The following is a 24,847-nucleotide window of genomic DNA, read 5'->3' on the forward strand; positions in this document are numbered from 1 at the left end:
CATAAGGAAAAAATTAATCAAAGTGGTTCAGCACTGATAAAGCTGCTCAGAGAGGCTTTAAACTCTTCATCCTTGGACATTTTCAAAACTCAACTGGATAGGCCCCGAGCAATCTGATCTAACTTGGAAGCTAGCCCAGATTTGAGCAAGGGGTTGGATCAGCTACTTTGAGAGGACTCTGCTAGTCCAAATTTTTCTATGATTCTATGAGAAAGGCTCCTTCACTGGGTGATTCATCTTGTCTTAAAATAGGTGTCTAAAATAGATTAGATGAATCACCATCTGGTGGTGCCTGTGTCTCACTGAAAATATTCTCCACTGAATATAAAGGCAACCTAAGCTGACTAGCTATGATTAAATCTCTTAAAGTGAGACATCTGTAAACTGGAAGAGATGAGAATAATCATTAGCGACTTGTGCTCCACAATAATAAAGTTCTTGCCTTGTTCATATATTATGGTGGTAGGGCATGAACCACTTTCTTAATAACCAATCTCTCAGTTGTGGGAGAAGGTGGACAAAACCTTCATGAAACACATAAAAATTAAAAATTAAAATAACTTAGAATTTGACCTAAGCAGTTAACCTAAACAGTTTATTGCCATATAAGCACTTCCCTTCCTAATGCAAAGGGTACAGTTTTATGATCAGGTATTACAATACGTAATAGCTTTGTCTTTAAAGACAGCTGACAGGATGTTTTTCCCTAGTTTGAGATATTTTTGTCTTGATTGCCTTATATATTAAGATCATAGTGGATAAAGGAGAATGAGTTTAAATCTTCAGATGTCATAGATTTAAAAAAAAACAAACAAACAAACAACTTTTTTAATGGAGTGTAGAACACTCCATTTAAGAACACTGTTTAGAGTTGTCTGAAATTTTCATTGACAAAAAAAACCCAGATATTTGTCATGAATAGGCAGAAACACTTGAGGTTGTGGGCATTTTTTTTGACCCTTAGAAACACTCTCTAGTTAAAAAAACATTTCTCTTTTCCTTTCAGCTGAAAGGAAAGAAAAAAGAAGGTGGATAAAAAAGAAAAATCAAATCTTTTTTCAGCCCTCCACATCAGCAGAACAACTCTGTTATCATTTATCTGAAAAACTGAAGGATAATTCAAAGTCTTAAACTAATTTTAAAAGCCACCTTAACAACTATTAATGTTGTCCAATAATGTCTAAAGAACTGTATTGGTTACATGTCTAATAAAGTCAGTGTAACTTTTTCCTAAGGGAAATAGCATTTTTCCTACAAATACTAAAAAGTTCCCTTTTCCATGTTCCATAGATTCTCCCAAAGCGAACTTCCCTGTTGTTACCTAGATATCCAGCATCCATCTGTTTGGTACATCACACAGAAGAGAGGAAGTTCCCTGGCCACAAAGAATGACCCAAAATTAGAGCACTATCAAAGAAAACTATTATTAGAGGCAACAGAAGAGAAGCAGCAAGTAACTTCTACTACATGTGCTCTATTTTGCAGCAGAAACAGGAATAGGCACACCAGGATGAAAGGAATCACACTCTGAAAGAGATAATGGTGGTTTCACCATGCAGCTTGACAAAGTCTATGACTCTATCTCACAGGTCCTCCAACAAGCTAACACATCCCCTGATCAAGAGAAGAGGGGAGTAGAAGAACATAGAGACAACTGATAAACATATTTCCGCATAAGAAATGGTTCTGAGCCAAGCACCACCTCTCAAAGCAATCTGTTTGGTAGTTTAGAAACCAGCCTCTCTTTGTAACTACTTCCCCATCACAGTGAAACATATTCAAGGACAAGTGCTTGTGCCCTGTTGTGACTTGGACATCACTAAAAATGAGTATGTTCAAGGTATCTTTTAGTTTTAAGTTTCTAGGACAATGAGAATCTGGATCAAAACTTAACAAAACTGTTAACTTCTATTAGGTTCAAAAACAGTCTACACTGATGAAGGAGAAAAGCCAATCCTGTAGAAATCTCTGCCAAAACTACCAAACCCAAGATTTTACGTTTGCTGTTTCAGAGCCACAACTGGAACTTTTAATGTTTCAGCTATGCAAGTATGAAAACTTTATTGTTTTATAATTAGCAGAGACCAAGGCACGCATTCTTATTCTGAGTACTAGTCTCTACTCCCGAGGCATTCTGTCAGCTAATTGTAAGATAGGAAATTATTCAATATGCACAAAACTATTTCAGAGTCTAGGTTTTATTTTAGGACATTAAGATTTCTATATTGACACATACTCAATACCATCAGATCTTACTTTTCTTTTGAACTGAGAATTAAAAAAATTGTTTCCTATGTGAGAATGTGCGTAAGATATCTAGTTTTGAAAGAAGTTTGCCCATGCTTTTCCTATAACCAAGGCTGGATCAAAAACTGCAGGGGCAAGGTCTTAGAATTTTGAATGAGTTTTAATCTTATGAGTATATTCAAGCATGTTCAGGCAGTCAGCTTTAATCCCACACTCTGGGGATTGTTTTGTGGTTTTTTTCCTGTATTGTTTCTAGTACTTTGTGTACTCATGCTTTATTATATTTTGTGTCTTACCCTGAAATGCCATCCTATTTTGCATAACTGAATTTTTGAAAACTCTAATTGATTCACTGTAACTACAGTAAAATCATCATGTATTATGTTTTTCTATGAGAGGTCTCCATTCCCCCCTTAAAGGAAAATAAAAATCAGCTAGTCATAATTGTAAAAACAAAAGAGGAAGAGAGGAGGTGTATATGAAACTGCCATTATTCTGGCTTGGCTACTCAAAACTTTTTCCAACATAATCCCGCAGATCAATAGAAAAAAAAACAATTTAGTGCTTCCTTATAATTTGTAAGGGTTAAACATTGGCAATTAATTTGTAAGGGCTAAACATCCCAGTACCTGCTCTAAGTGTTGACAATTTTGTGATATAACTGGAAATGAAAGCCATCATTGTTTTACTTCAGCAAATTTTACCAGTCCTGATTGTGAAAAGAAAAAAAAAAAGGCTTAATTTTAAGGTGAAAACATTTGTTTTATCAAGCTTTGGAACATAAAAGTAATTGAGAACCTCATTTATCAGACATATGAAAAATAGGTAATACTATTGAGTGATAGCTAAGTAAATACAACTGCCATTTATCAAAAACACGCAGAGAGAAAGACCAGCTTCAATCTAGGAATGTATTTCAGAATGAAAAAAAATACTTTGACAGGACTTCAGGTTTTTTAAATGTTTTTGAATAATGATTTATGGGTAAAGGAGGAAAAAGGCTTCCAGATTTTCAAAATTGCGGTCAAACCCAATTTGTATAATGTCTAACTGCATATTGACATTCACAACCACAGCTTGTAAGCACCACTAACATATAAATAAGAAAACACTGAAAGCACCTGGAAGGCACAGACTCAAGAATAACATGGAGACACAGAGTCATTCAGTAAAAGCTCTGGCGATTTTCAGACCAAGTCCCCACTCTTCCACTCAAACTTCATAGAAATTCAGATCTACACCAGAACTATAGCATATTTTCAAATACATGAAGAGAGACAATGTACAGCAGAGAATCCCAGAGTAACTGGGATAAAACCTTTAGATGTCTGATTTTAACAATTTACTCTTAAAAACTTGGAGAATAGGAACTTGCTTACTTTACAAGGGGAAAGGGAGATAAGACAGACCCCTACAGGGCATCAATCTGACAGAAACACTATAAACATTACTCAAATGAGGTATCACTTAACTCTCCCACGCCACATGTCACTAACCATAGCAGAGCAACTAGACACAGTGAGAGAGATTGTAAGTAAGAGGAAAAAAAATAATGAAAAGGTACAAAACAACCTAGTGATGACATAATGAACTGAAAAATAAAAAAGGGAGGGGGAGATGATAGAAAACTAGTTTATTATCTGTCAGTTTTGTCTGATTTTCCAATAGCATGGAGGCATGCAGAACAAGTTAGCAATCAAGGATCACATTAACTTCACACCAAAGGAGTAACATGAAAAGAGCTCTTTGACACCTCTCATGTCCTAAAAAGGCTTGCAATATACGACAAGCACACACTACAAACTCACACGTGTGGAAACATCATGGTGCCAGGTGCACGTCATTTTGCTCCACAGTAAAAATTCATCCTCTGCTGACAGACATCAGAAGCTGCTACTCTAATTCTCTTTCCCCACATAAGAACTGTTTGCCCGTTCTTTAGACGATCCAAGACCACTTGAGACAACAGAGTTACTCCTGCTGTCCAGCATCAGCTCTTTCACCCCTAATAGTCAAGGCCTTTCCTCCTACTTCTCAACTACAATATAACTTTTTCAGTAGCTGCCTGCTCCTAGCAGCATACAAAGGCACTCCTGAGGCAAATGGCAGCTACAGACCCCTCGAGGTGACTTCTCCCTAGCACCCAACTCTGACTTGGCAGTTTCCCACTGAACGGTTTTCCCTGCTTTGCAGGATAGAGCTGATGAGGGAGGAGTATGATTGCAGCAGAACATATTTCTCTAGCGTGTCAAACTATCTAATAAGTTAAAAAAAGAATAGCCTAACTTCATGCTCAGCACCTCTCTCTCTGGCCGTTCTTGGCATGCTATTTTTATATATATTAGAATAAAAAGTTTACAATGTGTGGAGTAAGCTGAGAGCCAAAGTGAGGCCATCCTTAAAAAATGTTCAGTTTCCTACTCCCAATGAACTGCTCCTAGACTAATGTCTGCAACTAGTCTGTCACTACTAGATTGGAGTTTCAATTTTTCATAGATTTCTTGTTTGTTGCAGTGAACTTGTAGATGTGCAAATGCATCAAAAGCTGCCCTACAATAAGCAAAAACAAACAAACAAACAAACAAAATCCCAACCCAAACCACGGGGGGGGGTGGGGAGGAAACAAACACAGAACAACTTCTGAAGGACAGATTGTGTTATAGCTAGAAGAACTGCATAGATGATTTCCTAGAATGAGTTTAATGCTCTGAACATGAATGAGAAGAAAGAATACAACAGATCTGAAAAGGATGATAAAATGCACAAGAAAGACTATGGAAAAACAGAATAATAAAAAACTGATTTTGCTAAGACGTATTCTTAGTTTGTCCAAATTTGATATATTTGCTTTTGCTCTTCTAAAGTATTCTGACTGAATGGCAGAGCCATGAAGCAGTCATAAAGCTTTCATACAATCTTGATCATTCTTCATGATCATTTTTAAGCCATAGAAGTATAGGTCAAACCTTGATTTATATTTATTTGTTAAGTAATCTAGCTAAATTAAATATTACAACTACAACAACAACAATAATAATAATATACACATCTATACTTTACAAATGACTGGAAAATTCTGGACAGAACAATAATTTCCTGACAGATTGTCGGAAATACCAGATTCTTGTCCATCATGCCCAATAAATGTATCGCCTTGACTGCTTTTTTATTGTAAAAATAAAAAAGCAAATGATCAGGCCATAAAAGAAAAAAAAACCAAAACAAAACAAAACACTAAGAGAGTTCAAAAAGTGCATTTCAATGTGATTACAATACTTTTCAGGTAAATTAAGTTACAGCCTTTGGCCACAACATGACCCAAAGTATGCTGTAATGGTGCATCAATTAAGTGCCTTCTATATGTTATGACTTAGGTATGTACTGCAAAACTTGGCTTCATCATACCTTAAAACATCAAAAGAGAAATTTTTATGTCCTGTGACAGAATGTTTTATTAAAACTAATGATGTTTCAAGAACTTAAAATATTTGTTGGAAAGAACACTTCAGCAGGGAAATACATCTTTGCAGCTTTTATATTTTTACAGTGAGGGAAGTTACATCAGTTTTAAAAAAAAAATAACAACAAAATGTATCAGCCTACACAAATATGTTCAGGTCCTCTCTCTTACTACAATATCAACATGAGAACATCCCTTGTGTGTGTATATATACAGCTAAACAAGTTCCCTCACACACACATCATTTGACACAAACATTCCTGCCTTTGCATGCTTGCACACAAACACTGCACTCACATTTAAGCTTCTCGCACGTAATCAATCCTTCAAGCTCTGGCGCTCTCTCACACAAACACAGATATGCTTCATACCTTCTCCTGCATGAGAAAACCATGTGAACCATCTGTGACTATTAATCTCTGAGCCCAAGCCAGTCAAATATGCCCCACCTCAGCCCCAGACATGTCAGTCAGACTTTCTAGGAACACACTCCTCACACATAGGCCATTGTTTTTGCTACCACCTACCTAACATTAGTTTGTTTTCCCCTCCATCCCTTCTCCTTTCACTGCTATATTCCCCACAGAAAAAGAATCTATTTTGCCACTAATTACAGCAGTCAAGCCTCTAGCAATCCATTGCATATTGCATAGGCAGGGCCAAGGCATGTTTTGCAATGGGCAGCCTACCACAAACTACCCAATGAGTCCAGCAAGTACCGTAGGTTTCCCTCATTGTTCATAACTTCACACTTCACTGTTCTTTGACTGAGGAGTGTTTAGGCAAATGGACACATAGAAAGAACCTTTTTTTAAAAAGTCTAATAATAATTAAAAGAAAATAAAGAGATCTACACTTCAAAACCTTGACTGACTATACTTTCATTTCATAAGTCAAAAAGGAAAAAGGTACAATTTTAATATTTGGGGCAAACCCCTTAAAATGCAGTCTCAGGACAGAGGGGTCTAAAAGAGGCCTGAAAATTTGGTTCCGGTGTGTAAAAGACAGGTTGGACAAAACACAGAGAAAACAGAAAGACCACCTTGTTGTTAGGGATCTCAAAAGTGCTGCTGAAAGCAGCATGCTGGACTTGGAAGGAACAGGATCAAAAGAAAAGTTTAAGCACTTTCGGCATTTAAGGGAATGTTACAGTACCCACTCCCCACAAACCAGAGCAGAAGGTTGCTATTACTCACAAAGGTGTTTGAACTCTATAAAATACCTCCCCTGGTTAAATGTCTCGTTAAACCACTGCTCTTTCTTTCCCTCAGATGAGAATAGAAGTCTATGTCTAGCTTTTGTACCACAGAGATCCCTCAGGTGATACTGCCACACAGGAGCTCACAACGGTCCTGAAGAATTGATGCAAATTCCTCCCTGGAGACAGAGTCAAAACACAAACCTCAGCATCTCTAATACTGGAAAGTCTCCAAATTTAGGAGAGTTTCTGATCAGCATAGAGTGGACCAAACCCAAATCCATTCCTAAGAAAGGAACCAACAGATAGTGGATATTTTGTTGCTTTCTTCTCAAGATGATTAAGTTGGTGTGCACTTTAAGAAAGGCTTAAATATATCCAGATTCCAGCTTTACCTAAATATTCGCTTTCTTAGCAGGTTTTTTTTTTTGTTTTGATCTGCATACTCTTTGACAAAGAAACTGTTACATGACTTCTGTTTGTACAGAAATTGGGATAATGTTACTTACCAGGGCTTTCACTCATAGCAAAGAGTTTGGGAAGGGTGTTCGCCTCCCTCTTTTGGAAAATGGAGCCACTGCTGAGAATCTTCGCAGGCAACTAAATAATTTTATTAACAAGTGAAAGAAAAGTATCTAACTGGAGAAATTACCCTTCAAAAGCCTAGGAACCATATATTTCCAGCAGGACTAGCCAGCAAACTTTAAACATCGCTGCAAAGCAGAGAGTGTTTAGACAAGCAAAAACCTCAAGTGTAAGAGAGCTCTGCATATCAGCCTTTGCTGAAAGGAAATCCCCTAGAACTGACTGCCTGTCTTCAGTACATTCAGCCAGTAGTATCTGCAGTGGCATGAGCAAACTCTGGGATAGAGAAACCTGTCTGCTCCATGACCACCTGGCCTCAGTGAAATTGAAGATCCAATTTTTTCCTATTAAGCTTCTTCCACATTTCACACCACACACATTTCACCTAATTGTAGCTGCTGTCTCTGCCCTAATAGTAACTAAACTGAGACAGAAAACTTGTGCAAGTAACAAGGATTCTTCAAATTATTAGTGAAAAAAAAATCATATGAGGACTGTTAGAAGCAAATGCAAGAAGTTCCATGATATTCTAGTTGGGACTTCTTTATTAAGCTATTGCAATAAACATTCATTTTGAATGTAAGCCTTAAAGGAAAGAGATGTTTAAGAGGAGCATCACCATAGAGAGATACCAGCAAATGAAAGACAGTTGGACAGTGGCTAATCCCCAAATGCTGTCCTACTGCTTCATTGCTAGCAATGTCCCAAAACCTTCCAGCGACAAATTGAGTTTGTTTCCAACAAAAAAAGACCAGAACGGAACTATTTCAGTGGAGCAGGTTGCTAGAAGTAGAGAGATCATTTGTAAAGGTGGCTGAGAGACTATGCTCTTTGACTTCAACCTAAAAATTACAGACAAGTGGTCCATACAGTTAGCAAAACTCAGAAAAAATATTTGCCTTTTACAAATTGACTAGCAACTGTGCCTTCAGCTTTCCTTTTGTTGGAACACCATGGAAGCTGGCCCTTCCATCTAGCACTTAGATGTTCAGTGAGCCCGCCAGGAAACAACAGGTAACATTTCTCATGCTGTCTTTGGTCTCTTCTTAGGATATAAGACCTAAATAATGTAAGCTGAGAAGCATCTGGTCTTGTCTTTTCCAATGCTGTCCTGCCATGAACCGCTGACAGAACCTACCTCTTTGATCCCTACATAAATGTGAAAACGTGAAGGGAAGGGAACAAAATCAATTACAGGCTCTTTTCCTAAAGCAATCACTGCTCAGTGATAGTCATCCTCCAGCATATCCTAGTGCTGGGAGATAGTTTGAGTAAACACAATATAAACCATGTCTCAAATGTCTATTTTATTTAAAACCAAACAATCCTGTCTCCCTCAACCCACCCACCTCCCCCCACCCCCCAAAAAAATTGAAAAAAAAAAAATCCCTTTCACTTCAAGGCAATCCAAAAGATTTTCCAGGGGGAAGGGGCTGTTTATATTAACTGTCTGTTGCTTAGACAAGAAGCAGGAGAATTCAGTAACCTCGAAATAAAGCATCTGTTCAAGCTATCATAAGATAAATGACCCACATTACAGGCAAAAGAAAATCTCCCCAAATGAACAAAAAAAAAAGGTTTGGAAAACTCAGAAGCCAGACTTTCAAATAGAATTGACTCCTATACTAATGTAAAGGTAGAACTATTAAAGCAGAGAATATGGCTGCTTGCTACTCCTACTAAAGAAAGAAGACCACTCACAATAAAGATAATGTGGATAATACACCTTCTGGAGTGAAAGAACTCTCACAACATGCATAATGTGTTTCAAATGTGAAATCTTCATTAAAAGACAACAGAAGACATTTGAATGCCATAACAGTTTATTAAACAAAAACGTGGGGGGTTATTTATTACACACTATATTCGAAAGTATTTATTCCAATAACTGTTGCTTAGAGTCTCATGTCAGATTCAATTCCATCACTTTAAACATTATAACAAGAACATTCATAGTAGGCCCCTCACCAGCTCAAGCAAGGGTGAGAACAGTAGTTGAATGCTCATCCCACACTCCCTTTCCCAAACAACATCCATTCATTGCTCTAGAGCAATTAAGCAGAGCCCAATTGTACTGGTAAATGCAATATTTGTCAGGGGAAGTTTAGGCTGGATATTAAAAAAAGGTTCTTCACCCGGAGGATGTTTGGGTACTGGAACAGGCTCCCCAGGGAAGTGGTCATAACACCAAGCCTGACAAAGAAGTGTTTGGATGATACTCTGAGGCACATGGTCTGACTCTTGGGGATGGTCCTGTGTGGGGCCAGGAGTTGGCCTTGATAATCCTTGTGAGTTCCTTCCAACTCAGAATATTCTGTTATTCTGTGATTTCTAACTTTAACAATTTTCCCCTGTGTAAGGATGTGGCTTAATTTCATGTACCATATTCTGTACCATGTCAGCAAGGACAATGTTGATTGCAGAAATAAAATTCTATTCCTAGCTATGTTAAAATTTAAAGTATTGCACTTAATAATTTAGATTTGGAAAACGAAGGTAAATATCAATATAGTATCTAAAATTACCAATTTTATATCATTTGTGGTAGGCCAGTAGAAATCATTTTCTTAAAGAAGTAAAAAAAAAATAAATTCTATAAATTCAAGCAACTAAAATATCTCTTCTGACAGGTGGAGAAGTTATGGCCTGCTGTTAGCCAATACCAATAGTCAAGCTGAGTCGTCCTGGGGTAAGAGGAAAAAAAAGGACAAAAGCAGTTTTTCCACAGAGAGGTTTCAGACTTGATGAATATAGCAAATTATTTTTATTATTATTACCCATACATATTTTTATATATATATATATATCGCTCTGCTCTTGTAACCATTTCCCCCATTCTTTCAGTACAACTTTGAACTCACACAAAGTATCATCTGCTTCACCTGGATAATTTAGACAGTTTTTTTAGACTAGGTGTTTCTCATCTTCTGCCATCTGAAAAACTCCTAACTTATCTTAAAATACAAAAGCCCAAATGAAAACAACAATATAAGAAATAGCAGAATTCAGTCTGCAGAATGAGATGGAGATGACACTAAAATTATTTTCTCTTTCATTTTTCACTCCTTAACTCCACTCCTCACCAAGTCCCAGATCTGACAAGATGACCATGCTCTACAAACCAAATTCTAAGAAGAGCAGGGTAGATTAGAAAGAGGACAAGGAAGAAGAAGAGTTTTTACCGGACTGAAAAAGCAGAAGAAAGTAAAATGAACAAAGATGTGTACAACTACAAAAACATGTAGGCAGCGCGAGGAGCATTTGGGACTGTTCAGCATTGCCTTGATGTCTTTGTGCTCCTCAGTGATTAGCAACCTGTGAGAGAGAATGTCTGCTTTTGTCAAGTTCATTCAGCTGCGGAAACAGCTGAAGATGTTTATAGCTTTCGAGCTCAGCTGAAGGGCTGGTCATGATAGCGTAAGACCCATCATGGCTGGTCATAATTTAAATAAAAACGAGTGGAGCCTTCTGAGGCATAACTTGACAGTTAAGGAACAAAAACTACTTACAAAAAAAACAAAACAAACCACAAGAACACCAACAAGAAAAAAAAGCACAAAAAAATCCATAAGCCTAACCTGGTACTAATACCATGTAGGTATATCATCGCAAATATTAAAAACTTATGCAGGACTTCAGCAATAACTTTTGAAGTTTTACAAATGCCATGCCCCAGACACATTCCATCTCTAATAACTGCCAGTACCACAGCTGTACAGTTCAACAGCACTTCTAACAGCACCATCATGGCATTTCCTTTTATGCAAGGATGTAAAGTAGATGAGGAGTTACTTAATTAGTTGTCTCTTATTATTTTCTAATAAAATGAGAAAGTTTAAGAGAACTAAAAGTTACTGAAAAGCAGAGCTTTGCCAGCAGTTTCCAGTGATGACCTGACATGACTTTTATCTCCAACTGATATCCAAGTAGTTATAGATTTTATATAGTCCAGCCCAGCACTCATTTCAAAATGAAGTTTCTGTACTATATGGTATTCCAGACACATCTAGAGGATGGAAGAAAATGGTTAAAGAAAATCATTAGCTTATATGTTATTGTAGCACTAACTCAAATTTTCTAAATTAGGCGTCAACAATCGGAGAGGAGGAAAGCACTGACAACGTCCCATAAGAGAATTTGAAGGATCATTTTAGACAGAAAAACTAAAAAGGAAGAATCCAACTTGAAACACCAGAAATATGGTGGAGGGAGCTGTAAAACAAAGTCATGTCTGATCCGAATCTTTTCCTGGATTTCTACTCTCAATAAATCTGTGTAAAAATCTTTTTTTTTTTAATTTATTGTAAGGAAGAAAATTCTACTCGTATTTCAAGAGCCATGCTGAAAAACCCTCCACGTTCTTCTTTGCACCACAACCAGTAGCAAAAAGCTCCATTGGTCAAACACAACTTGTACTACAATAGCCTTCAAGGTTTCCTCCTCAGTAACACTTACCCAAGCCCATTATCTTTTTTAAATTCCTTTGTAAGGAATTTACAAAAAATTACAAAATTTTAGTAAATTTTTTCACTATTTACAAATTTACAAAACAAACAAACAAACAACAACAACAAAAAAACTGAGGTAAAAAACAAACCCCACCAGGAAACCATTCTTGCGAATCACCAAGTGGGTTTTGTTTCTCTTCCACTATATTTAGTGGGCAGCAGAAAAGAAAGAAAAAATGCAATCACCCGAAAAAAACTCTCCCTGATGATAAACAAAGGGTGTCTCTAAATACCCTGAGAAACATGTTTTAGTGAGTGAAGGACCTTCTCTTCTCTTTTTTGGAGCTAATGGAGAAATTTGTCACAGTAGAGTAAAATACTAAGACTATTATTACTTTTAAAGAAATGTATTTTCAAACGGAAAGGATGATCAAACAATTTCTGTATGTCTAATATAATTACTTTTAAAAATACTGACTTTTGGTTTTACTAAAAGGAGATAGGATATTAAACTCGGTGAAGAAGAGTCACCCCCAAACAGGAGCATAGTGCAAAGGGCCATCTTACCATACCAGAATGAACCATGAGCTATTTCACATTTTAATTTGTCTAAACTGACTGGTGTCATTCAAGCTGAGTCATGACAAGCCTGCAAAGACCTAAGCCTGTATGTATTGGGAAAGAGAGGCCATTGCTTTGGAGGTCAAAAAATGTCACATCAGGCACTATGTGTTTTGTCATGACTATGAACATACATCAACCAGGCAAGAAATTTTTACTTAGCTTTTTGGCTTACAATCTTGATGCAAAACATTCTGGCCAAATCCTGCCTGAGCTTTTTTTGACTTTGGGTACTTTCATCTCACCTACATGCTCCATAATCCATCCCGCCCTTTTAATGGCAACATTGTCACAGAGCACAGATGGAGCTGACTTCCACAGAGGTGGGCATTTCTGAGGAAAAGGCAAATAGTATCAGAAAACAGTAAATAAAGGAGAAGGTAGGAGCAAGCAGACGAGACTTCCTGTTGATTAGAGAATGGTGCTAATAATGCCACGGTCATGGCTTCAATTCGCATACAGGCCATTCACTTAAGAGCTGGACTTGATAATACTTGTGGGTCCCTTCCAACTGTGATTCTGTGATTCTCTTTGCAGACCTACCAGAAAACACATACTGCCCTGTTTGTTGCTTCCCTTCTGTTGATCTCATGTTTGTCTTCACACGACTTGATAGTACTTCTGTGAGTTAAAAAAAAATTACTTTGCACAAAACCAGCTTACTGAAGGACTAAGAGATGAGTAAATAGAGGGAGATAAAGAAGAAAGAGTTCAATGACTTCAAACGCACAAAAAAAACCAAACCTAAGAACCATTAAATGACCAATTTTAAAAATACAGCCCTGTATGTGTGTGCCAGATTTATTAGATTTCAGGCTCTATGGAGCAGGGACCATGCAAGACAAGGTGCTTATTCAGAGCTAAAGTACAAGCTTGCCATCAGCTGAGGCTGCCTTTGGACATGACCTCATTGTAAAAACATTACCCTCAGTCACAGTGGTCCTTGAAAACTGCCTCCTAGCTAGTTGATTCCTATTACAGATTTCACAGTAGCAATTAGGTATATTTGCATCTGTGTCTTTAAAATTAAGAGAGATTGAGAGAGAGAGAGAGAGAGAGGGAGACCTGGGGAGTTGCGGGGGGAGAAGTGAAAAAGCATGTCTGAACAGATGATCTTTACAGTTCCCCCCTCCTGCTGCTAGAAGCTTCCCACTCAGCTTCTGCTCCTATTTGTTCATCTTTCTCTGGCAAGAACTACTCTTAACTGTGTTAATTTTCCTTTTTTGTGGGTTAATGTTGGGTAACGTGCTTGCAATTGCCCACAACTAATAGATTTCCAGTGATTCACTTTACTGCACTCCTGGCAGTAAGTAGGGCATATTTCTTGAACTAGGGTCATTTTAAGGGGTTCCTGAAAGCACCTTCAGACATTTCATGGCTTCATTTAAACAGCTACTTTCTTGGTTCCATGTAGGATTTTAAGCAGGAGAACAGTCTTCAAAGGCCAGTCACTATCCTCCAGAATATTAAGTTAGAAACATTTCAAGAGTTTGAACAAAGCAAGAAGTATGACCTTTTTTTCATTTATTTATTTAAGGCTAAACTTGGCAGATATGAGAATATCCAACTGTAGTTAGACAGCCATGATCTCAGCCTCTGGCTGTGCAAAGATATCTTAAATCTGTAGGTTCTGTGCAGATCCAGGGGATTTTTGCCAAAAAGTTTCCTGAATAAAATTAAATATTCCTTCATTTTAAGCTTTACTTTTTTTTTTCTTCTTCCTTTCTTCATAGTCTATTATAATCCCACATTAAAAATATACAATACTTTAGGATTAGCACTTCTTATTCTGTACTTTCCCCACCAAAAATGACTGTGATAATTCTTTAATGATTTAAAAAAGGTTAAGTGTCATGCATATTCTGCCTTTAAGAACCAGTGAGGTTCAGCCTTTTCCCAATTACTGTCCATTTACCTGGGAGTGATAGAAGGAGAAGGCAACAAGACATAGGCCTGCCAAAGAAAATCTTGGGAACACTCAATGCCTGCATTGCAATTGCAGAAGGAATGGCATCTGTCAAAAGCATTCTGTGAGAATGTGACAGTGGCATACTAGAAGCCACTTACATTATTAGCTTCATAGGCCTAGATAAAAGATTATCTAGACGCTTTGGCCCCTCAAAACCCAATAAAAATATTGTATACAGCACACATATGTATATCGGTCTCTTCCCAGCGTTAATCCACCCATTCCTTGAATTTAGAAGCTTCACATCTTCATTAAAATCTTTTCCAAAACTGCATGTGCAGCATTAGCAGAGGTGTACATTTAGGTTTCTTTGGAAGCACTAGCTACCACCAGTCAGGACTGTGGCTTTGTATTTCACACAGCTTTTTCTCTGTCTATGCAGACTAATTGCAATGGGTCTCTCTTTCCCCAAGATATGGCAAAGGAAGGTGTGTGACTGGATCACAGTTGTCTTCCTTTGTAGTTTTAAATCTGGAGAGCTGTATGCTGCTATTGCCAACTATAGGCCTTTCATCTAGTCAAATGTTTGTTTCTCATGTGCACCTCTCTGCCTAAATCTCAGCATGTTGTTCTTGCACATGGCACTGAAATCCCAAGTATTTTCAAACTTCTTGTGCTAAGATAAGCATATATAGTTCAAAATTAACAGGCTATGCAAGTCAAAGGACAAGTAATACAGTAACGACCAACATTCAAACAGGACCTTCTGCAGCAAAGTATCTGGATCTTACGAATTAGCCTATTTCAGGTACCATGACCAGAATCTAACGCAATCCACATGATTTGCCTCAAAACCCTACACAGGCCGGAGAAGCATCTCCTGGAATCAGAAGTTCCACTGCAAGAAAATGCTGCAGTTCATCACAGACTGTAAAAAGTACAAAGCAAAAGAAACAAAAAAATCCACCAATATCCCCAAAACACTGAAGGCAAGGCCTCGATTTAACAAATGCAAAAACTGGCCTGCACAACATTTCTTTTGTTTCCAAGAAGTTACTGAGTTCCTTAAGAAATCAAGGAAGATCAACGAAGAAGAGAGAACTGTCCACAGCCCACTCCACACAGCTAAGGATGCTCTTCATACTCTGCAGGCATGTTCAACTGTTGGTTACCACTTCCCAGACAAGCCACAATATGACTCTGGGAACCTGTTTCTGGTTTGGCTTGGAAAGGGAGTAGAAGTACTCATGCAGTCTTATATAGATGGCACAAAAGAGCTGTAAAGCAGGAGAAAGGCCACTTACTCAATTGTTTCTATGCAGCCTCTAGGTGTGAATGCTCCTAGTCCTATTTCTGGCCAGGTTATTAACTTTTTTCCCCAAAGACAGCTGGAGAACTTGCACGGGCAGTTAAAACAGAGACCTACCATCTCAACTAATTTGCAATCTTTAGTTACAAAACATAACATTAGAAAGTGATTAACAACATACAGAGCAGATCTGCAAAGCCTGAATAATAATTATAGTCACCATAAGCCTATCTTGGCTGTATCTGTACCAAAGGAAATATGTCAGAAAAATAATGCAGGCAAATAAACAATATGAGAAAAATAAAACAGACTTTCCATGGGCAATGCCTAGAAAGCTAATCACTGATCACAAACGGAATAGTTAAACTGCTTATCTTGCATAGATACTGATTTGTTACACTAACCTAACAGGTACACAAGGATTAAGAAAAGTGCATAATCATGAATGAAAAAGGGTTATTCTTGAAGTTAGTGATCTTCTGACATTTAGTCTCTGCTCATTCAAAGGTTGCCTTCTCCACGTGCCTTAACATTTTCACTCTATGATTTTTCTACCTTCATCTCTAAATTTAAGTAAGCTTCCCTCTGAAGGCTGGATGTCTGTTTGTGCTTTCCAGGTACTATCTGAGAATTATCTTTGTTTCCTCTTTCATTTGTTGTAATTATCATTTCATACTGCTATCATGTATGACTCCTCCACCTCTGATCTGCATTGTACTGGTTTTAACTTTCCTGTATTATATTTGGGCCCAACACTACCTGAACAATGTAAGAATCAATCTATTACCAGCTGCCCCTCAACTGAGATCAGTACTCAACTAAAACACAGTGTGGATGGCTTTAATACAGCTTGACACTTGAAATACAGCTGCTCATTCCACATGTTAAGCAGACGTACTAGAGATGAACTTAGGAGCAAAAGCTCAATTGCCCAGTGCATGGGCACATCTTAAATGTCAACATTATTAGCCGTCGCACTGTGATTGAAGTGATAAACACACAAACCAACTGTATTCTAGCCCATCAAACCCAGACAGCATCTCTCTTCTCCTCCTCCAGCATAAAGTCACAACTGTTGCTTACTGGGTTGCCAAGCTTTCTGCATTATCACTAGTAACTTAAAAACAAGATTATGCTCAAACAGTACAGAAACTTTAAGGCCACAAGGTGAAAACACAAAGTGACTTCCTTAATAAACAAACGCTTCATTAGAGATTAGAGTTTCTATTTTTGTATATTAACAACACAATGCCTTTAAAAAATACATACATTTGCATTTTCGTGTCACTTGCCTTGTGTATCTCTCCTCCTTTCCCACACAGAAGCACAGATATGTTCAGAAACCATGGTAAGGTGGTATCATCAATAAAACATAGCATCCTACCAACACAGTGTGATCACGTGAATAGGAACACTGTAAAAGGGAGATCAGAACCCTCCATCATACATTTCATAGTAAGGCTAGATATGCATTCCTTGGTTGACTAGGAATAGGGAAGCAGCTTCATTTATTTATGTGCAGAATGAGGAAAGTGGCTACTAAAAGCAAACAGAAACAATTGCTACTAAATCATGGAGATTCATACAGATTTTCATTCTACCAGAAATTAAAGGAAATCTGCAAAGTTTTTACATTTTTTACTTCACTTCCTTTATAAACCTCTCAGCTTTATGACTGCCCTCCCTATTCAGCTTTTTCTGCAAGTTTTAGAAGGCATCCTAAATCAAGGGTCTTCCTTTTTTTTCAACCAGGGTCTCCATTTCCCAGGCAGCACCTCTACCAGTCAGGGGAGCACCTGAGGCCGGGTGAGGACAGGACTCTCCAAAGACTAGTCCTGTTCCATTCTGGGAGGCCACTCAGGCTCATTGTGCAGTCAGGATGATTTCTTCATTGAAGATCATTTTCAGAGCTGCTCTCTCCCCATTGCCTTTCTAGGCAGGGAGACAGCAACCACCAGGTGTGGACTCAGCCAACAGCTGACTCCATTTAATAGCAGTTGCTACCTTGAGTTAACACTTACTGGTACACTGCAGTATCACTATCTGCAGGCTGGGCCAGCTAAGATGGACTAATATCTTGCACTCACAGCCAGGAGGAAAAGGGATTACAGCACTATCTTTGCATTAACTACCCTTCAACTTCATGGAGCCCTCAAACAGTTATTACCAAGCTTCAAGATATGTTTTTCCTGGAAATGCTGGTTATTTAACCAAAGCACCAGTTTTAATAGTTAATCAGGAGACTTCTTCATTGCTTTTTGCTTAAATTACAATTTCTGTCTCACTAGGCATTTTTATAGCTTTACCATTCATGCTACATGAAGAGCATAGCTGAAATATCTAAGTGCCCACAAATAATTAAGAAGTCATCTCCATTTTTCAAATGTTTGGATAAATTTATTTATAGGGCAAGTCAGTAATTCACCCAAAGTCACACTTTCCAAATAAAGCAACTCTGTCAGATACTTAAAGTATCACTCCTTTCCCTGTGGCTGCCTCTTACATCAGCTGGGACAGCTTTTTCCCCTGGAATGCATAGAGTGACCTCACGTCTTGCTAGCAGCAGCTTGAGACCAAGATGTACTAGGGAGTACTGCACTGTTGGACAGGAAAGTCCTCCCCTCTACATGGAAACACAGACTCAGCATAATGCTCAAGCATTAGCCTTTGTATTTTACTTCAAACAAGGCTCATAAACTTATACCCAAGCACACACTAGCATACGTTTCTATGTGTGAAACAGAAAAAGTGGAAACAGAAAAGGTCCTCAACAGTCTTTATGAAACAGTGGATGGGAAGACATGCCAGCAACAACACCCAAGGAAGACATTTTTGCCAGAGAGCTCTTCAACAACAGCATATATATACTTTGCCCCCAATCTCTCTTCCCAAACATTTTGAATTCTCCTTAGCTTTACAACTTTCCAGCATACTGAGTTTGCATCTTCACACAAATTGAAATGGGTTGGTAAAATTGTCATCTTTTCCAGCATGTTAAATCTGATCCACTGAAACCAAAAATTAGACCCCGTATATGGTTCACAGCATCTGGAAGGCAGATCCTTGACTGTCTCTGAAGAAAGAGGTAAAAAAATAAGAAATTAAAAATCTAACACAGGAAACTATCAGTAACCATTAAGCTAATCAGCTTTGGAAGGCATGATTTCTTTTTCTTTAACAAAACCCTTAAAAAGCTGTTGCTGCAATCTTTTTGTCTTTTTTTTTTTTTTTTTTTACTTTTTTTTCCCCTTGTGACAGAAACTTTTTCCTGTGAACTGAATTGAGAGGATCACTTTTTTCTGTTACTACAGTATCGGCACAAAACCCAAGCTGTACAATAATTCCCTTCTCTTTCCCATGCTCTCACAAATATATAAGCCTCTGTCACTAAACACCTTACTCTGATTAGCCAAATCTTCCAGAGTGTGATCCAGAGACAGAGAGGGCTTGTTTGTTTCAGGGAGCAGAAGCTAAGTGGAAAGAAAAGAATAGTAGTCAGGACACAGACAATGGAGAAATATGAGTATGAGAGCAACTGAAGCCTCAAATCACACTCACAAATGAGGAACTGCCAAGGGAAGAACTGTTTTGCTTTTCTACCCGTATCAGGGAAACATGAAGATCAACAACAGTGTTCAGAGCCCAAAGGAATCCCAATATTCACTTGTGTGATAAAACAACAAATGGACTAAATACTGTAACTAATAGCATTGATGAAGACCAACTATGTGGAAAACTGTAATTCAGAAGTGGGGTTCAATGCCAATTTCCATTACATTAATGTAACTTTTCAATGACAAGACAGAACTTGGTTTCCTGTGTCTGATGATCCCAAATTAAGATTTAATAATAATCAGTTACTTAATAGCAAATTTCAAAACAAACTAGAATGTTAAGCACTCACACAAATCATCAAGTGTTAATCAGACAGAATAGTTTAGTATAAACTGCTCCCCCTAGTAATTACTAGGAAAGTATCCTTTGCACAGAAGTGACCCTCAAGAGGGCTTTGACTAATAGTAATTAAGACCATCAAAATCTTGAAAATGCTTTCTTATGCACATGGTCAGTTTCATTGAATTCAAAAAAAGTAGTTACGTCTTAAAAGTTACTCTTGGGCAGACAGGAGTTCAACTTTGCCTCTGGAAGAGTTTCACAACAGTTCTCTCTTTAGAGACCGATTTTGTAAAGCGCAGAAAACTCTCAACTATCACTCATATTTGTGGCAATGGAGACCATCTGAACTACAAGGGAAGAAGAAATGCATTTATTTATCTTCATACATAATCCAAATAGAGAAAGAGAAGTCCAATGAGAATTTAGAGATTCCTCCTTTCCTGAATCCGTCATGCTCAAAAATCTCTGAAAGAAAATTTCCAAAATAATGTATTGCACTATATCCAGGAACTGCTGAATAATTTTGAGAAGCATTACTGTATAATTTAGGCACAATATCATATTGCATTTGGTCCTGAGAAGTATCCACATTTCATTTGTTTGTTCTTAAACCGACACCCTCCATTTTCACATCTTCCACACTAGCTTTCAACACATTCATAGAAATGGTAATTCACAGAAACAGGACCCTTCTTCCATCTTTTTGTGCTACAATTTTGAGAAAAAGGGTTATTGCCAGAAGAAAAGACCTCTGCTTCAAATTCAGCTGAAAAACATCTTTGTCATTTGACTTGCACTGAAGCCTGAAAGATCTGGTCAAAAGTCAGGAGTCATCTGCTGAAATACAGCTGTCTACATCCATGCTAGATGTTTGGACTACCTTTATATTCAGTTGGCAGAAACAGCACTTTTCAGATCTGATTCTGCTGACTAAATGTAGACTTCCTCTTCAGGAAGAGATGAATTGATCCCTAGAAATGTTCTGCTTCCTGACTATAAAGGGAGTGCAGAGAGCTGAGTTTCAACAGACAAATACCACCTTCTCCACGCTGGGTATCACACTGAACAACCATATCTGGTTTCTCTGCTAAGACCTTATCAGCTTTGCTGGAATTTCTCACACTATGATCTGTGCAAATAAATCACTGTAGTTACCCTAGGCTTCATGCACAATCAATGGAAAGAAAGGGACGATTCAGTTCATGTAAAAACCTGAATTCTCCATGGAAATGCCACTGTGTCTCCAGAGTTTATGGGAATGAGCCTTACAAGCTCACCTCCTAATAAAGTGAAGCAGTGAAGTGCCTTGAATTAGACAGGTTCAGGGTCTCGCTGCTGAGAAAGTGGGAGATGCGAAATAGCCCCATGCCTTACCTCCTGTCCACACCAGTAAGGCTTGAAATGTACAGCATCAGACCCCATAATAAAAGACGAGGTTACAGTATGGATTACAGGGTCCTTCATAAATACTTTGGAGAATAAAAACACAAACACATGAAGGAAGTTTGAAAAAATCTGTATTGTGGCCTACATAGTGTCTGTCCACCCACAGCTTTGCCAAGTGAGGATAAACAAGAGCTGAATGAAACTCCGCAAGCGCACACTTCAGTTGGCCAAATATCGAACACAGTCTGGAGCAATTAAGAATTAGTCCGCACTCTCTTAAGATTTAAAAACAGAAGGGCAGACCCAAAAGGGCCTGAGATTCATCTGTTTGCAGCACTTGCCACCAGCTTACCAGGTGACATAGAAACATAAGATGGCAGATCTGGATCCAGGCTTTCACACGTTCATGCTTCTGTCACATAAAGAAGTCACCTCATTAGCCTAGGACAGCAGGGTTTCCACATTCTACTTCTGCAGGACCACAGGATTTGGCAGCCTCCAGAAATCTGAGCTCTCTATTTTTCTTCCTTAGTTTGCTAATGCCCATTTCCCCTTCCTCGCCTCCCTGCTCCCAATGCACACACATTTTGATGCTAAAAGCCAGGTGTTACATGGCTTTTCCATACTTCTGGGCAGACACTACACACTTGCCCACCAAACCAGCAAGTATGCCTTCTCCACAGAGGTAGTAAACCTGCTGTAAGAGGACAATGCTTCATCGTGCAATGCTTCAGATTGATCCAAAAAAATTACCTGCACATGCCATGCCTTAAGAAAGGCTCACATCCACCATCTCACACAAAAATATATTCCCTACAACGTTGTGATACATTGCACAATCTTGATGGTTTCTACAGTTACGTAGTCACAGACAATGTAATTAACAAGCAACATTCCTTCCTGTAAAATAGGAGGGAGAAAATAAATAGAACAAAAGTTCACAAAAAGAAATTTGAGCTCAGAAATAAAACTATATTTTTAATCTAATTTCATTATTTACTGTGTCAAAAAAGACACAAGCCTGGATTGTCTAGGTGAAAACACAGTTATTCAAAATACCTTGTGTCCCCTTATGAGGAAAACGATACCTTATCTACTCTCTTTAGATACACATTAATGCTTTATTAAATATTTTTTCACTTTCCATTTAATTTGTTTTGTACACATTGAAATCAGGAAAGAAGCAATTCTGTGTTAAAGTTATATTTTGTTTTCTGTTTCTTGTTACATAACCAGAAGTGTTATAGAAAATATTATTGTGGAGTTAAAAAAAAAAAGGCATTTAAAAAATGAAGACCAGACAAACATCACTACATCACAAAAATGTGTAAGGTGCTTCTACACCCATTATTGGCATATATTTAAAATAAAATTACATATAATCCATACCAAACTTTCAGATCTATGCCGAATGCCTTTCTGTATTTAAACTCCTCCATTGCTGACAAAGGGGTAAGATTTTCCAGGTTAGTAACAGCAAAATTCCACATTGCAAAAACACTGAATACTGTCATCCATATAAAGTCATTCACAGGGTTTGAAAACGTCCCTCCCATGTCAAGATTAGTCTTAAGCAGAGAAATTACAAGAAAATGTGAACGTGAATCTTATTTTCCTGGTGGGAGAACCAAGCTATTTAAAACCAACAACCACATAAACCCTAAACCATATCTATTAAGAGAGATGGTGAATTACTACCAGTGCTCCTTTCCAATGAAACCAGAAAAGCACACCAGCTACTGTGCTCGAAACATTTCCTTGCAAAAAGCAGAAACATCTGTGGTGGCAAGGGAATTTCATGGTCTGGATGACTTGTGACATTGGGATCCTTCACATCTCTTACAAAGAGGGCCACAGACTCCATGTTGAAGAACACACTCATTCCATTCCTCTGTGCTCTGTGTACACCTACCCAGGCAAAAGCATCGTGTTTCTGAATTCAAGCATGCACAGAGACATACTCACATCGTCATCTGAACCCACCACACACCCACCATCTCCCACCAGAGCCATTCACAACAGCCCGAAACACTGCTCTGAAACCAACTGGTATTTTCCTCTCCTCTCTGCATTACAGCCACAAGCCCAGAGCCCTGTAGCTCAGCTTGATTCATGTGGGCCCACCTCATTAAAATAATCACAAAGGAAGAGAACCCACTGGGCTGGCTGAACAACAAGAAATTTGGCTGCAGAACTCCTTCACACTTGTGTACATAGCTGATTTTACACCTCTCAGCTGCTACATTCACATTATCTTGTCAAAAAGTACAGAACAGCTTTCACCACAAACACTTGGAACTCGAAAATTACAGTAAAACCAACTTTAGCTGGATACAAAGTGTACGCTACAAGGGCAGTGTTTGAAGCCCCAACATGGCACAACTGAAATTGTACAAGGGATGGGGGCTTGCTGAAGGAAACTGGACCCACGCAAAACCACAGCATATATATTAGACGCCTATAGCTCATTCGCTGCCCAAGCTAGGAGTGCACTGCAAACAGATTTACACAAGCTACAAATCAATGAGGGAGTGTGGCTATGCCTATGCCAGTGACAAACTGCAGTGGGAAAGGGAGTCTGGACCGCTTGGCAGACCTGCCATTCCCCTCAGCCACTCTCCCACACCTCCTTCCCTCACCCCTTCCCCTTGCTCCCCTTAACCCTTCCCCTTTCACAAGTTCAGTGACGATGCGGTGGGAGCAGCCCTGCAGTTTTTAACCCTGGTGGTGGGAGCAGCCTGGCCTAAACGTCAAAGTCACCCCAGTGCCGGTGGGCTGCAGGAGGCCAGCCAGGCCGACACGTCCCTGCGGTGGGCTCCCAGATGCCAACCGGCCTGCCACCTGCAGGCCTCCGCCGCCCTACCTTGCTCCTCGCCGGCCCCAAAGCAGGCTCTGGGGTCCTCGGGGGGGAGCCGGGCTCCGCCGCCCTCCAGGGCTTTGCGTTTCTTCGACATCTGGTCGGTGTTTGGGAGTTGAGTTTCTCCTCTCTCTCTCTCCGGGGAGATGAGTGTATGTAGAGAGAGAGGGAGAGTGTGAGGGAGAGAGACACAGGGAGGGAGAGAGAGAGATTGAAAGAAATCGCTGCTTAAAGAGAGGGGAAGAGACTTTGGAGTGGCTGGAGAGCAAGTAGGAGGCAGGGACTAAGTGCAGAAATCCTACAAATCACAATCCCATCAATTCAGCCCCACGTCTAAAGGGGCTGGTTGAGGTCTCCCTCTTCCTTGCCTGTTCATCTGAGTGTGTCAGTGAAAATTAAAGATAAAGGTAATAGTCCCGTGGTTTTTTTCCTAATGTTAGCAGGTGGTGCTTTTTTTTTTTTTTTTTTACTGGGGGGAGGGAGGAAGGAGAGAGCTGATTGATATTATTTTCCTCTGTTAGGACTCCTGCTGGTTAAAAAAAAAAAAAAAAAAAAAAAAAGGAGGGGGAAAAAAAAGGTAAAAGCTGAATGGATGGGGGGAGGGGGGAAATCAGAGGATTAAAAAGAAAACCAGGAGCAGAGAAGGTGGGATGACTAGAGCCTGTAGGTGTAGGGAGGCTTAATTCCCTGCAGGGGTCATGTGCTCTGGGAGTCGGGGATCCTCGGCTCCCCGGAGGTTGCCAGGGGGCAGGGGTCTCGGCAGTGGTTTGCAGCCACCCCACCTGGCACCCGCGGGAGCGGCGCCGCAGCCGCCTGGCAAGAGGCACCGGTAACTCGCACCTTGCAAACTCCGCCGTGAAGTCAGTACCCCCGCAGTCGCTCGGTCGGTCTTTCTCCCTCCCTTTGTAACCCTTTCAGTCCTGGGAGCAA

At 39.1% G+C, this 24,847-nt stretch overlaps 1 protein-coding gene across 1 annotated transcript in view; it reads right to left on the reverse strand.

Moving 5' to 3' along the window:
- Nucleotides 1-24,345, reverse strand: part of PDE10A (phosphodiesterase 10A) — a 346,650-nt gene extending 322,305 nt beyond the window's left edge. Inside the window, exon 1 of the mRNA XM_027729501.2 lies at nt 23,924-24,345. Coding sequence (XP_027585302.1) covers nt 23,924-24,014 — 91 coding nt within the window. The 5' untranslated portion in view covers nt 24,015-24,345. The remainder of the gene's footprint in view (nt 1-23,923) is intronic.
- Between the last annotated feature and the right edge of the window lie 502 nt (nt 24,346-24,847).

This window comes from Pipra filicauda, unplaced genomic scaffold (genome assembly GCF_003945595.2).
Source record: "Pipra filicauda isolate LSUMZ 115617 unplaced genomic scaffold, ASM394559v2 scaffold367_size712859_pilon, whole genome shotgun sequence".
In the NCBI taxonomy this organism is placed as follows: domain Eukaryota; kingdom Metazoa; phylum Chordata; class Aves; order Passeriformes; family Pipridae; genus Pipra; species Pipra filicauda.